At 35.8% G+C, this 14,293-nt stretch overlaps 5 protein-coding genes across 7 annotated transcripts; all 5 read right to left on the reverse strand.

Moving 5' to 3' along the window:
* Positions 1-525: 525 nt before the first annotated feature.
* On the reverse strand, positions 526-2,104 carry LOC6578781 (CD63 antigen). Its single transcript, XM_002004651.4, has 5 exons — positions 1,970-2,104; positions 1,331-1,522; positions 1,100-1,261; positions 840-1,037; positions 526-773 (listed from the first exon to the last, which is right to left on the reverse strand). Exons 1-5 carry the CDS (start codon positions 2,027-2,029, stop codon positions 702-704), a joined length of 684 nt encoding a protein of 227 aa, XP_002004687.1. The 5' UTR covers positions 2,030-2,104; the 3' UTR covers positions 526-701.
* Positions 2,105-2,477: 373 nt separating this feature from the next.
* LOC6578782 (23 kDa integral membrane protein) lies at positions 2,478-4,591 on the reverse strand. Its single transcript, XM_002004652.4, has 3 exons — positions 4,397-4,591; positions 3,059-3,250; positions 2,478-2,992 (listed from the first exon to the last, which is right to left on the reverse strand). The coding sequence occupies exons 1-3, from the start codon at positions 4,454-4,456 to the stop codon at positions 2,552-2,554; spliced, it is 693 nt and encodes a 230-aa protein (XP_002004688.1). The 5' UTR covers positions 4,457-4,591; the 3' UTR covers positions 2,478-2,551.
* Positions 4,592-5,220: 629 nt separating this feature from the next.
* LOC6578783 (23 kDa integral membrane protein) lies at positions 5,221-6,445 on the reverse strand. Its single transcript, XM_002004653.4, has 4 exons — positions 6,303-6,445; positions 5,886-6,077; positions 5,661-5,825; positions 5,221-5,597 (listed from the first exon to the last, which is right to left on the reverse strand). The coding sequence occupies exons 1-4, from the start codon at positions 6,360-6,362 to the stop codon at positions 5,343-5,345; spliced, it is 672 nt and encodes a 223-aa protein (XP_002004689.1). The 5' UTR covers positions 6,363-6,445; the 3' UTR covers positions 5,221-5,342.
* A 1,194-nt stretch (positions 6,446-7,639) lies between these two features.
* LOC6578784 (23 kDa integral membrane protein) lies at positions 7,640-13,300 on the reverse strand. The gene is made up of 6 exons (XM_002004654.4): positions 13,214-13,300; positions 11,370-11,484; positions 8,642-8,833; positions 8,411-8,572; positions 8,131-8,325; positions 7,640-8,062 (listed from the first exon to the last, which is right to left on the reverse strand). Exons 2-6 carry the CDS (start codon positions 11,427-11,429, stop codon positions 7,991-7,993), a joined length of 681 nt encoding a protein of 226 aa, XP_002004690.1. The 5' UTR covers positions 11,430-11,484; positions 13,214-13,300; the 3' UTR covers positions 7,640-7,990.
* Positions 11,607-13,299, reverse strand: LOC6578785. 3 transcript variants are annotated; one of them, XM_015163311.3, is made up of 2 exons: positions 13,214-13,299; positions 11,607-12,729 (listed from the first exon to the last, which is right to left on the reverse strand). In XM_015163311.3, exon 2 carries the CDS (start codon positions 12,688-12,690, stop codon positions 11,983-11,985), a length of 708 nt encoding a protein of 235 aa, XP_015018797.1. In that variant the 5' UTR covers positions 12,691-12,729; positions 13,214-13,299; the 3' UTR covers positions 11,607-11,982. The 3 variants fall into 3 exon arrangements, with proteins under 3 accessions (XP_015018797.1, XP_002004691.1, XP_043866490.1); XM_002004655.4 differs by lacking the exon at positions 13,214-13,299 and adding an exon at positions 12,820-12,939; XM_044010555.1 differs by lacking the exon at positions 13,214-13,299 and adding an exon at positions 12,820-12,939 and having other exon boundaries at positions 11,607-12,765.
* Positions 13,301-14,293: the final 993 nt, after the last annotated feature.

The raw sequence follows: 14,293 nt of genomic DNA on the forward strand, positions 1-14,293 counted from the left end.
ATTTCTCCTGTAGACGGACAATCTTGATAAAACTTTCAGAGCGTGATCAAATGGTTAAAATGTGTGTACATTCACTTGAACACATTGAGGGCGGAAAGGGCGTGGTATCCAAAATCTGTAAATTGCAAAATCTTCGTATCGATCAACTGTATATACACAGTAAATCTGAAGACCCTAGGTCTAAAAGTGTTCAAATTAGACTGAAACAGCAAAATCAATTTTTCGATTATTCTCGATAAAAAAGTTATCGGATGAGTTATCGAAAAAATATGATAAACTTGTACTGCGTATGGTACACACGAGTATGCATGCCAAATTTCTCTAGCTCTTATAACTTCTGAGATCGACGCACTCATACGGACGGACGGACAGGGCTATATCGATTCTGCTCGTCGTGCTGATCAAGAAAATATATACTTTAGGGGTCTGCGATGATTCCTTCTGCCCTTTACATACTTTTTCACAAAACCATTAAACCCTGATATCCCATTTTCAATGGGTTCAGGGTATAAGAACTATAAATTATTTAATTTCTTCAAATTAGCTGGTTCTTTATTCTCATTTTGAAATTACGAAGTAATTCTTACCGAAGCCCATAGAGTGGCCCACACAATATTGAATTGCAAATATTTTTACTTTGTGTAGTACATATGTAAATAGGAGATAATTTTTGCTAGTGACACCGTCTCATAAATAGAGATTTAAAAATTTTGTCGTCTTTCGTTGTTTCGCACCTGATTTGCTAAGCAGCAGGCAAATATGAAGGCCACCAACTGTAAAATAACGAATAAATCAGTTAATACAAAGAATAAATCTACATTATTATATTATTTTTGTACCTCAACTGCAGTGACACCCAGTCCAGCATATTTAATAATGTTGGCATTTGTGTCCCAAAGCGAATCAACTGCCGATTTGCAGCCTGGCTTAAACAAAACAGAAGTTAAGCTACAAGTTCCGTTTGATGGGGAGTCACAGCAAGAGGCGGGATAGACAGTGCCGTAATCAGAGAACTTATATAGGCCACAGCATTTTAGCTAGAGCATTGGAAGAATTTTATTAAAATCAGATCTCTGATACTATCTTCGTTATTGCTCACAGATTTCTGCAGAGTATCCATGAGGAGGCCATCCGTTTTCCTCTGATCCCAAATCGTTTGCACCACCTGATCAAGAGATTGCCGAATTTGTACATGATTGATCCACACATAGACAATCAAGGCAATTTGGCACAAAAATAAGCCCAACATAATGATGGAGTACTAAAAGTATAGAAGATCACTGTTAGTGTAGAACGTAATATAAATTTCAATAATTTCAACAATACTTACCGCTGTAAGTCCGCAAACATTTTCTCGTATGGCACCACAGCATCCAATAAACGAGACTAAAAAGATAGCACAGCCCAATATAAGTATGATAATAGCCACACTATTTGCTGTAAATGTTTGGTCCACACTCGAAAGATCTTTGATTTCCGAGACCATAAGCGAACCGAACACGATAAGCAAAATACCGCATATCTGAAAAACAATGAGAGAAAATAAATTGCATTCCTCGTGACTATAAAGTGCATTTCACAAATCTACGGAAACTGTAACTACAAGTGGATTAGTCATAAAAAAAAATATTACTCATTGCTACCCCTATATACATTGCTACATATCTACCGCCTGTTTCGAAACATCTGGCACAGCTCATTAGCACTAATTACGCTCAACATAAGTATGTAAAGAAAAGTAATTTAGAAAAAAAAAATCACGACATTCCGCACTCAATTTATGATATGAGAGTGCTCTTTTAGATTAGATAAAACCGATATATCTATATATTAATATACATATGTACATATAATTTTATTTTTTGTGAAAAGATCATGAGCTTTGAAACGCTTGAGATAAGATTGGGTCTATGAGTGTTTTTATTTTTCATAACATACAGTTGAGCTGCCTGTCTCAGCCATTACTTACCACAAACAATATATTGAATATGAAGAGCACATATTTAACAAAAACTCCACCACAATCCATTTTAATAGAGACAGAATTGTGTGCTGAACGCGTTGACTACAGTCTTCACAACTTCAATTCGAGGAACAAACTGTTTTTTCAGCACGTAGTTCGGTAATAAAGCACTTTATGGAACTTTTGTTATCTTTAAATGCAGCGAGCTTTCATATAATACTTGCATAGCATAAATAAGCTTTGCATACTTTTGGGGTTTGCACAATAATGCTTGAAAAGCTAAATTAATGAAATATGAAAATATTCTTGAATAAATTAGAAGCCGTAATTAAATATATTTAATAAAAAATGTAAATAAATAAAAGTGTTAAACACACAAATGCATATTTAACAAAAATATATATATATTTCGTTATTTCAAAATTAACTTTCTTGTTCTGATAAATAAAAAAAAGGAATAATATATTATTAATATATAAAAAAAATAAATATTATAAATGAGAAAAACTCAATATTTCTGTCTCTTTGTTTTTATTCATTCGTAATTCTTAACAGTAGCTTTAACAGATTTTTTATAATGCATACATCTTATCTCATGGCATTTTTATTGCGCATGCATTTGGCCAGCATGCCAGCAAGAACGAAGACAATCAGCTCGTATATGCAAATGCCGAGGCCAGACCACAACACCAGATCGTTATTATCGCTCCAGAATTCGGTGAATTTCTGGTTGCATCCCTTGCGGGTCTCGTAAATGCTAGCGGGGCAAGTCTGCTGGCGATTCGGATAGCCGCAGCAGCTGCCGGGCACCTGTTGATTGCTGTTGAGGTAGTTATTGTAGCTTGTGTTGCCACAGCAGCTGAATGTGAGCTCCAATGCACTCATTGGATATTTATTCACAGCTGTATTCTCTTTCCAAAGCGTATTCACCAAATTGCTCATATCGTTAAGGAAATCTTGGCCATTCACAGCTATCCAGCAGGTCAGCACCAATTGCAGCACAAATAGGATGAACATCATGGAAGCATACTAAACAGAAGTAATAGAAAATTTAAATAAATATTTATATGCATTTTAATCATAACGAGAGCTTACCGTTGCAGTTAGACAAGAGCTCTGACGCCAGACTCCACAGCAGCCAAAGAAAGAGATGATAAAGATCAGCGCACCCAAAACGGTCACACAGATTGGGATGGTGTTCGTATTAGTTAGCGGCTCGACATCGGTCAATTGGCTAAAGTTCGATAGCATTATGGAGCCCAGCACAATTAGCAATATGCCGACCACCTAATAAGAAAAAGGAAAACATTTTTATATAACAATGAGGTTTTTATTGGTAATGCTCTTCTATGCAACTCTCATAAATTGAAGATGTTGAAAATTGCTGGATATAGATTCATCATGTTTTCGGATGTATTTTATACATAATAAAATGAATGGACTTTGTCAGATATTATTAATACAGGATGCGTGGTAATTTTTGTATTGTTATCATTGTCACAAATCTGACAAAATCCATCATTGATAACGACTAACAAGCACATGTCCACCTCTCTACATTTATCATAATGAGAATCTCATTACATTTCAAGTGCTTGAGTCACTGGAAATGATAAAGACTGTCGCATTATATATATTATATATATAGATAGATAAATAGTCATATACAAAAATAATTCCATGAGCTCTGGCGCATGAGTAACATTGGTTACTATATATTCATGTATATAATTATCTATATAGTATTTTTAGACTTGTTAACTGCGTAATACGCTACTTAGGTGACAAATATTTTTATAAGTTTTTTATAAGCAATGCAAATTATTCAAGATTAAAAATATATTAATTTCTTGTCTTGAATTTCTAATATTTCAATCCTATAAGTTTCCACATTAATAATAATTCTAACTAAATAAATTTTATGAATAGATTTAAATGGGCTTTAGATAATTCAATCAATTTATTCTAGCTATTTATTATGGAAAATTGTATCTATATCATTATTTATCAACAATTCTACTTTTTATTTTCTTATAATTTAGTTAAAGCTACTTGAAAGTTTTGTCTTAAGACTTAAAATTCGAAATTTTTGTAGAGAATTGAAATAGTTTTTATTATTCAAATTTAAAAGATATGTTTTGAAAATTGCTTATAAATTCCACCAATTTTTTAATTTCAAAAACTTTTCAAAATATTATGTTATGAATAAGATTTCCTTATTTGCATTTCAAATATTTATGTATTTTTTCAAAATATATTTTTATTAAACTTGTTAATTTTCTTATGATTAACTTTTATTCTTAGTTATTTACAAATTTTAATTGTTTTAAAAACAATAAAACAGCTAATTATTACAATCTTACTATTATTTATATTTGTTTTCACTTATGCACATTTTACAATATTTTCATATTTTTAGGTAGAGTAACTCACCAAAAACACAATATTTATTATGTAGAGTAAAATATTCAGTATTCCCGACATGCAGCCCATCTTGAAGCAGTTTTGTTCAACTTTTAATCAAATTAACTTAAATTTTAGAATGTTGGCAAATAATGAATTGTTTTGAAATATTTTTCGCGCTTTGTGGACGCGTCGATTACTTTCGTTCGATTGAACTGGCCCACCTCTGTGCGTGCTATTATAAATGAAAATCGGAGCTTTGCTCATATCTAGATAGGCTTCCCCTGTTTGTATCTTATCAGCGAATAGACAAAGATAACCAGTCAACGCAGCGTTGCTCTAGGTCTGCCAAAAATGGAAAAGTAACGTTCAAAGTAAATATTTTGAGTACATTTTGGTATATTCATTGATAAGCCATGAATCAGCTACAAGTTAGTATGATCTAATAAGCACCTAGAGACTATGTAGCAATATATATATTTGTATATATTTATTGATAATAAGTTCTGCGAACTATGCTCAAAATTAGGCACGAAATACAACTAAAAATTATTTATATAGGGAAAACTGATAAGATATGTCACCAGATCAGATAAAGCAAGTGCAGAAACTTTGATGGGCTAGGAAATACCCTGAATGCCGTTCAATCTGCATTCAGAACCCATCATAGATATCCAAATACATGAAACTAAATTCAAAATAGACCGACTATAGACAGGCAGATAACGTTAAATTTACCCTGGTCTTCGATCTGATCAGGAATGAAATTCATCCTCCTGCCTGTTACAAAAGGCCTAACCACACCACGATACTCTGAGCTTCTATTACAGGTAAAAATGACAACTGACAAGAAGTTCACATTGATACTACTACTACTAAGCTAGTTTGTTTATTTATGGCTTTGATGAACATTCGTTGGTGTGTGATGATGTAATGATGTAATATACGTAGTAGATGGACTAACAGCGGTTAGAGCTTAGCGCTTTCTCATGGCGCTGGCCAAGCAGCACGCAAATATGAAAATGCCGAGCTCAAAGAGGGAGATGAACAAGCTGCTCCAGCTGATGATGTCAGCATTGGTCGTCCAGAAATCGTTGAACTTCTGATAGCAGCCAGGACGTGATTCGTAAATGGCCGCAGAGCAGCTCTTCGCACGATCTGTGTAGCCACAGCACGAGGCGGGCACGTTTCCGACATAATCCTTATAGCTGTTTCGGCCACAGCAATTGAACTAAAGTGAAACAACAAAATTGTTAACAAATCAAATGAAACTGGGTTCCTTTTAAATACTTACAGATAGCTGAAGTGCGTCCATGGGATAGCCATTGGCATAATCATTCTCCAGCCAGGCCTTGTTCACCACCTCGCTTATTCTGTCAGCAAAACTGCTACTCTCCACAAAGAGCCAGATGGACAGAGCCAATTGCAAGGCAAACAGAATGAACATGCAAACGGCGTACTAGAGAAAGGCAAATAGATAAGTTAAATAGGTTTGGCTAGAACAGAGCGACACACTTACAATTGTGGTGCAGCAGGGATTCTCGCGTATGGTGCCACAGCAGCCGAAGAAGGCAACCACGAATATGATGCAGCCAACGACTATGACGCAAATAGGTATGGTTCGGGCATTGAACGTGTCGCTGAACGAATTAAAGGTTCCCATGCCATCCAGCATGATCGAGCCAACTACGATGAGCAAAATACCTGCAGCCTAGAAATTTATAATATATTAGGAATTATTTATAATTCATTGTATATCAAATATCTTAAAATTCTCTCTCTCTTTCGTCAAATTCACCAACTTTTTAAACTGCCTTTGCAGAAGACAATACATGGACCTGAGTAGAATCCATATTCTTTTAGATTTAACAGTTGATTTGGCTTAGCTTCCTCTTTTTCCACTTCGATGCAATCTTTTTTTCTTCTGTACACTCACCACAAAGACGATATTGAGCAAGTACAGTAAATACTTGACTATCTGCGATAGACAATTCATGTTGATGGATTTTTTTTTTTTTTAGTTTCCGCTAGTTTTCGATTAAGGTTCGCTCGTTGCGACTGCTCGGTTCGTAATTGAGCTCTATTGTTAAGATCTGGGCCTTAATAATGGAATTGTGGTGCTCCACGGGCCTAGAATTGCTAGAAAAGCTTATCTAGACCATTATCTGGGCAATCGCATAACATAAAGAGAGAATACTAGGCGGGCTTATCAATGGACCCTTATCGGAGTGCACCTAACAATTGGTATGTCCCGGTTGTACTGTCAATTGTTTATTGCACGCTTCTATTATTTATGCCCAGATATTAACTAAGAGACAGAGAGAGATAAAAGTTCATCTGGTCTGACGCACAACTTATGCTTTTGCATTATCATAGCAGCATAAAGAGATTTGTAGTCCGGGCTATTGGGGGTCTCCATTGATAAACATCATGAGGCTGTTGATTCATCTTCAAGTAGTTCGAATATATATTTTTCTATGAGTCAAAATGAGCTTATCGGCCGCGATTGCCTTGCTCGAAATCACGAAACTTTTCCCGTCGGGAGTCCCCCAGAACTTTTGGACATGCTTTATTGATTACCTAACGTAATTGAAACCCTAATCAGATGTTGCCCGATTTGGCCAGGAAACTGTTTAAAACAAACCCTATTGAGTAAATTTGATTTCTATATTGTGAGCTAGTTAAAGTCACTAAGCATGCAGCATTTCATTTATTATAAATAATAATAATTAAATTATAACTGATGTAGATAACAGAAAAAACTCGCCAAGATTACTATGAATTGTTTACTATATACGAATACTATATCTAACTTTATCATTAATATTAGTAACTTGTAGGTAGTTCTTGAGAAACGTTTTTTCCTTAGTAAATAAAGATATAAGACATTTATTTATTGACAAAATATTTTTGTTTTTTTTCACGTCCAGCCGTACTTCTGCCCAATATAAACACCTACAATACCAATAAGTTCCGTTCATACAAGATATGGAAATGCCCATTGAATTGCGCCAATCAATTATTTTTGTATTATTTTCATGTCTCCCTGTTGTGAAAGTCTAAAAATGTTTCCAAGCAACTCCTATATCATATCGTCGGATCATTGGGCTATTAGACTTTTCACCCCAACGGACTTATATGAAAGATAAGACCCATAGAGTGCTCAGTAGTCCGAGTGGTAAAGTTTTCGACTGAATTTTAATTAAGATTAGCCTATCTGTTGATCGATTTGGGAATATAGTCACATTCGAACTTCAAGTGAAACACAACCGCCTCAATTAATTTATATTTTTATTGCATTTTGTATAAATTAAAAGTAATTTTATGCATTCAGTTTGTACAGACGAAATTAGCACAATTAACGAAAAGGTGGGGATATATTATTGTAAATCAATTTTCAAAGTTGTTTATGTTTTTTTTTTTTTTTTTCATTTAACAAAAAGTGCGCAGTAATAAAAAAAAAAAAGTTGAATGGCCAACTGAATCATCAATTCATCAGTAATAGATATATATGTGTATATATAAAATTGATTTGTATAAAATTGGGCAACATAATTCGTACTTTCGGTTTGCATTAAAATTAGTAAGGCCTCAAAGTCGGGGACTCAGAAATACTGGAGTCCATTAATAGTCCGCTCGACGCCGATAGTTCCGAATGCTGTTCGCCAAACAACAGGCAAAAATGAAGCCAACGAACTGTAATTGAAATGTGTAGAAACGGGAGACTTAATTAACTGAATCATATATGGAATTTCTTGACCCACCTCAATGGCGGCGATGACCAGGCCGGTGTATTTGATAATGTCGCTGTTTCTGTCCCAGAACTCGACAAATGCCTGCTTGCAGCCGCGACGATAGACCGTCTCCTGGCGACAATTGTTGGTATCCTTGCAGCACGAGGGCGGGAAATAGCCCTGGAAGGCATAATCCGCATAGCTGCTGCGGCCACAGCACTCCATCTACATAAGAGAGAGAGGGAGGGAGATTGTGATAGACAGTTCTCTTCTAATCGGCTTAAATCTGTTATCCGGGTAAAACACTTACACTAATCTGTATGGCATCCATGTAGTCGGCACGGCGTGTGCGTCGTTCCCAGGCCTTCTCCACCACATCGCCCATGATCACGAGATATTTGTCCTTTTGTAGCCACATATAGACAACCAGAGCCAGCTGGCCAATCATCAACACAAACAGCAGAATCGAGTACTGAATAGAGACAAATATACATATATCATTCTCTCTCACTCTGCTTACATCTATCTCTTTCGCACTCACCGTCATGGACATGCAGTAGGATTCGCGTATGGCGCCACAGCAGCCAAACCAAGAGATCAACAATATAACGGTGCCCAGCACAATCATTGTTATGGGCACCTGTTGGGTGCGTAGTGCATCGGTAAAATCATCGACGTTATGAATGTTGCTGAAGAGCAACGCTCCAAATACAATTAACAAGATGCCGCATATCTAATAAAAACAAGCAAACAGAATTATTATTATATATTACAAGATTTCGCTAAACGTATTTGTATTTCAAATGTATTAATGTAATTAACGCATAAAGCAGTACAACTGCTTGTCAGCAGCACATTAGCGCGATCTATTGGTCATTTTTCTAAAGCAGTGTGCCTACTAAACGTAAGCTGGCGCCACGCTTATGTGTGAATAGGTCTAAAATTAATCAAGTACTATTTATGTTCGCTAGGTGTCATCAGCAATGGTTGTTTTACATATTAACAAGATCTGATTGGATCGGTTTCTTATTAACTATGCTAGATGTCTTCACTATAGGTTGTTGTACATAATTAAAGGATTAATATTCCATAGAGATGGCGCTATGATCTGCGTTCCGTATATAGTTCGCACGCTAGAGGTCGACTTTATGGTAGCTGTCTATGCTTAAAAAGGATCTGTATGTTTGAAACTGATATCGCCAGATGGCGACACTTAGTATTTTAACAGGCTGAAAAGGTCTAAGAGCCAACACTTATAGTAACTGTCTATGCTACAAAGGATCTATGTTTTGGGTCTATAATCAGGCTGCAAATCTCAGAATACACCCATTTTCTACCTATTTATTTCTCCTAGGAATATTTGCATAAATTTATACTAGTAATTCGATTTATACATTTTATTTTTAGGCGCTATGTTTACGATAGCGTTAATTGCTACTTTTGCGTTATCAATACTTACTATCTAATCGATAGTCAATCCAATTAGGTAATTTAGATTAGAGGACATCCATAACAAATATACATATATATATATACATATATGCTAAGGACAAATGTTTGCATTGATTTCATTTGTGACAAACGTCATTGGCTTTGAAATTGCAATTCTCATTTATAAGCGTGACTAATTTAGAGCAAATGGAGCTTACATTTTAGGGACGTTGAAATCATCTAAAAGGTTTGACAGGTGTAAAGTACCTTTCATCACAATCAATTGCAATTAAATTTGTAGTGTATGAAAATTCGGTTTGATTGGCCAAACAACCAAATATTTTGTAGCCCACTTCCGTGGCAATTAATGAGAGCATTTGAACTCACAATTTGACCTATTTTAAAGACGACATCAACGAATAATTTATGCAGTTAACGAGTCAGCCATTTAAGATCAGACAGCGATGAGCGCTTTTATGAATGGCATAGCTATGTGTACAGAGTAATCGTTAAACTACATAGATACATATATGTATATACACATCTATATATATGCATAGTATGTAGTATATAGTATAAACCATAAGTCAAGCCAAATGAGTTCAAGTGTGCTGTCAACGCCGACGCCCAATTTCCATTACAAAATATACCCCAAAGGGTGCGTGAGTAAATGCAATGTCTGGTCTCACAGCTAGACGAACTGAGGGGCTGACTGACCGACTGACTGACTGACTAACTGTACTGTCAAGTTCATATATATTTATAATTAAGACCGACTATTTTAGGCGTGGGCACCCTCGCACTTGCGCAATTTCCCATTTCATATTGCACAATTTTTGGCTGTTTGTTTGCGTGACTAAACTACAAATTTATTTCAAATTTTATTCTACATTACATTTAGCTATAAAATTTCATAAGCCACATGCATATGTATGTATATGTGTATGTCTATAGCGCCTTATAACTGCTCTTTAGTATTGTTTTTTTTCTTCATTATTTCAAATGGAAGTTAGAAGTTGCCTCTGAGCAATTACAAAAACAAATGAAACCTGTTGCAGCTGTTCGACTGGTTGACCTCGTTGCAGCTGCTGGTCAAATGTTACTTATATGGGAAACTAAAGAATAAAAATAAAAAAAATGAAAAACATATATATACACACATATATATACAGAAAAAAATAGCAATTGAGTTGCTATGCGAGGGTAAACTGTAAATCTAATTATACAATAAATTATTTTACATCAGTTTTTAAACCACCCTCGCATTATATATATATATATATATATATATATATATATATACGTCATCCACACAACTCTCCAAGTTAGCCCAATTTTCTTTAAATAACAAGTTTTGCATTCCTGATGATCTCAAAAGCTTGTGACTTTTTCGTTAACCGGTTTGTAGGCCTAAAATATATTCCCAAAAGCAAAACAATGCACAGTGAACACTGGCTACGCACAACTGAGCTGAGTTTCGCTTTCTTTCAACCTTATCAAATATTTCTTCTATTACCTAACAGGCAAAAAATGAATTCTTTAAACAACAACATATTAGTCACTTTTGTTAGTCAGCCACAGTGTTTACTGTACTGAATGTAAGCATAAGAAAACCTGTTTCAGAGCTACGACTTATGATATCATGCAAGCGAATTAGGCTTTGGCACGTCACTGGAAAACGTAATTAAAAGTAAACCTCAAATATATAAAACTTTACAAATAATAGAAAATGTGATTAAACTAACTTAAAAAAAAAATAATAATAATAAATAAATAAAAATAAAATAAAAAAACACGTAACTACACTTTTATATTTATATAGTTTTTTGTACACTCACCGAGCAAAGTAAATTGAATATAAATAATATATATTTAACCATAGAGATTCCACAGCTCATTTTGCTTGAGTTTTGAGATTCAATTCGATTCGATGGGACGATTGAAGAACTGCAACTGTTTTTGTTTTGTTTAATATTTGGATATTCATTTTTCGGTTTTAAACATATAAATATACATATATATTTTACGCTCGCACACACATACGATATGTATACAAAAATAAAAAATATCAAGCATACGTTATAAATATATTGTTGTATCATTTTTATTGAAGAATTCAAATGCACGTATATACACACGATCTATATGAATACACATTCATGCATACATACATATATATATATACATACACAGATACATATCTACATACAAGCGTCAACAACAATAGTGTTTGTTTAAAACAAAATCAAATTCTTTTCGCTTTCGTTCCTTATCATTTTTAGTCAAGCTGCAAAGTTTAACAGCAAAACATGTTTGATTTTTTTCGCCTTCTATATTGGGATTTTCGTTGAATTTGTTGGGGTGCTTAGAAATTAAATTAACAAACATTTTCAAACGTTCAACGTTTCGTTTAAAAATTAATTGTGAGGTCAAAGCGTGGCCGTGGATTGCTCAGCGTACCAGCTCGGGCAACAGCTTTTGCTTAGGCAGCAGCGACGCCTTTAACTGATTGAAACGCTCCCAGATGAATGGGTAACGCGCAGCCCATGTTAGCCACGCCTCCTTGCTGGCTGTGCTGCTCTCCACCTGTCGCAGGTGTTTGTAGTATTTACTGTTTCGTTTAACAGCCGCCGCAACGTCCTGAGCGAATCGGGCGAAGCGCAGCTTGAGCAATGTTTCGGATACATCGATCAGCTTATTGCCCTTGGGCGGATGCACCAGGCACAGCTGGCAGACAACATAATCCTGTCCTTGGCTCTTGTTGAGCGGTATGAAGGTGGCCTCACGTCCAATTAGGCACTGCTGCAGCCACGAGTAGCCATTGGCGTTGACCCGCACGCCAGGCAGCTTCACTGGCAGCAGTTTCTCGCGAGATGTGAAGATGGGTATCAGCGGACGATGCTTGATCATCAGCAATGTATCCTGATCACGCTGCTGGACGCCACGTATTTGTCCGGTATGCATAATCCTCTCGTTGATAATCCGCTCCGGTATATGGGACGGCTGCTTGAATTGGCGCACCAGATAAGCCGGCTTCCTCTTTATGTAAGCCACCAGCAACATCAACGACGAGGTGCCGTAGATGGCCAATTCGGTGCCCACTGTGTCGCGCTCCATATAATTACATAAGCTGTGATATTTCTCCAAGAGCTTATCCATTCTGGTATAGTCTTTATTTCCTATTAAGTACACTAGTGCCTAAAAGAGTGTGCGAAGGGAAAGGGTGTGGATAAACTATTGAGAACTGTTTTTATGCAATTGCTTTTTATGACATCATTTTTATTTTACTTAATAAACTGGCACCGCAAACGCCTTCCAAATCGGTTCGATTTCTTATATATAAACTGCTGTTTGTTTGTATGTGGCTTGTACATATACATATGTTTCTCTGTCTTAGCAGTGGCTAATTTTATTTTTCAGTTTTTTGTTGTCATTCGTATGTCTTCTTTATTTTATGTTTTGCTTTGCTTTGCTTTGCAACTCGAACTAAACTTTTGACATTTACGTATGCCAACAACGCTTGAGAGCAAGCGAGCTAGCATGTGTGAACTAAACGATCCCTAAACTGCTTTCCAACACTTGAAAGTTGACGCCTTGCAACACTCTACGATCAAACAAACACACATGCAAAAGCAAACGGTATTCGAAATTCTCACACATACACACACACACATTTACACACCTTTAGCGTACAATTTTCCGTTTTATTTTCGATTTGCGTTTTGTTTTGCGCGCGCTACGGTATGAACTGTTGCCGTTGTCGTTTCAGACTGAGATCGGCGACCACAACAACCGCCTGTTGCTCCACGCCAGTCGGTTGGGGTCGCTCACACACAGACACCGAGCATACATACACCAACGCGTCGAGTGGGGGCACGTTGGCGTTTTTGGCACTCGGCTTCCAATTGATTACCTTACCATTTTTATTGGCGCGCAATGCATTCATACATACATATGTATATATATATATATATATATATATATATATGTTTGTACATTCTGTATTATTTGTATTTGTTTTGCTCACGATTTCCCCAACCCCGACCCATTTGAGTGGCGTTGCCGTAGCTGGCGCCATTCTTTATAATTGCATCAACTAGTTTTTCTCCGTCTCTTTTTAATAAATAGAAACTATTTAGAAGGCCCTTTGTTTGTTTATTTATGCAAATGCAGCTTGGCTTTGAACGTGATTTTTTGTATTTCGTTTTCAGTTTTTTGGTTTTGTGGTTGCGCGCCAAAACGTGTTCTCGTCTTGGGGTTTTACATTGACATACGTTTTATATCAAATACCTTGTTTTCAAGCTTCAATTACAATGCGGAGCTGAAATTACAGCTACGCTTCCTCCTTTAATGACAGTTTCGAGCGCAATATTTAATTCTAAGCCTCACTTTTCCCTGACACCAAAACAACAACAATGCCTGCTACAACAACAATAGTAACAATAACAACAATAGCCAAACTGGTTTACAAGCTGTTGTAACTTGCGTAATCCAGTGGAATAAACGTGGCTTGGAATACCCAGTTGTCATAATAAAAAAAGGTGTATATATATATATATATATATATATATATATATATATATATATATGTATATACATATAAGCATATACTTATTGCGACTTTGCCTCATTTTCATCTGCTTCATCGTCACAGTCACCAAATCTAATTAACGAGTGCACACTGTACAATTAACCTCGGCCATATGTAAATGTATTTCCATGCTGCGGCCGCAGATATACATTCATACATACGTCAATATAA

The sequence above is a fragment of the Drosophila mojavensis genome, unplaced genomic scaffold, assembly GCF_018153725.1.
Source record: "Drosophila mojavensis isolate 15081-1352.22 unplaced genomic scaffold, ASM1815372v1 contig_80, whole genome shotgun sequence".
Classification (NCBI taxonomy): domain Eukaryota; kingdom Metazoa; phylum Arthropoda; class Insecta; order Diptera; family Drosophilidae; genus Drosophila; species Drosophila mojavensis.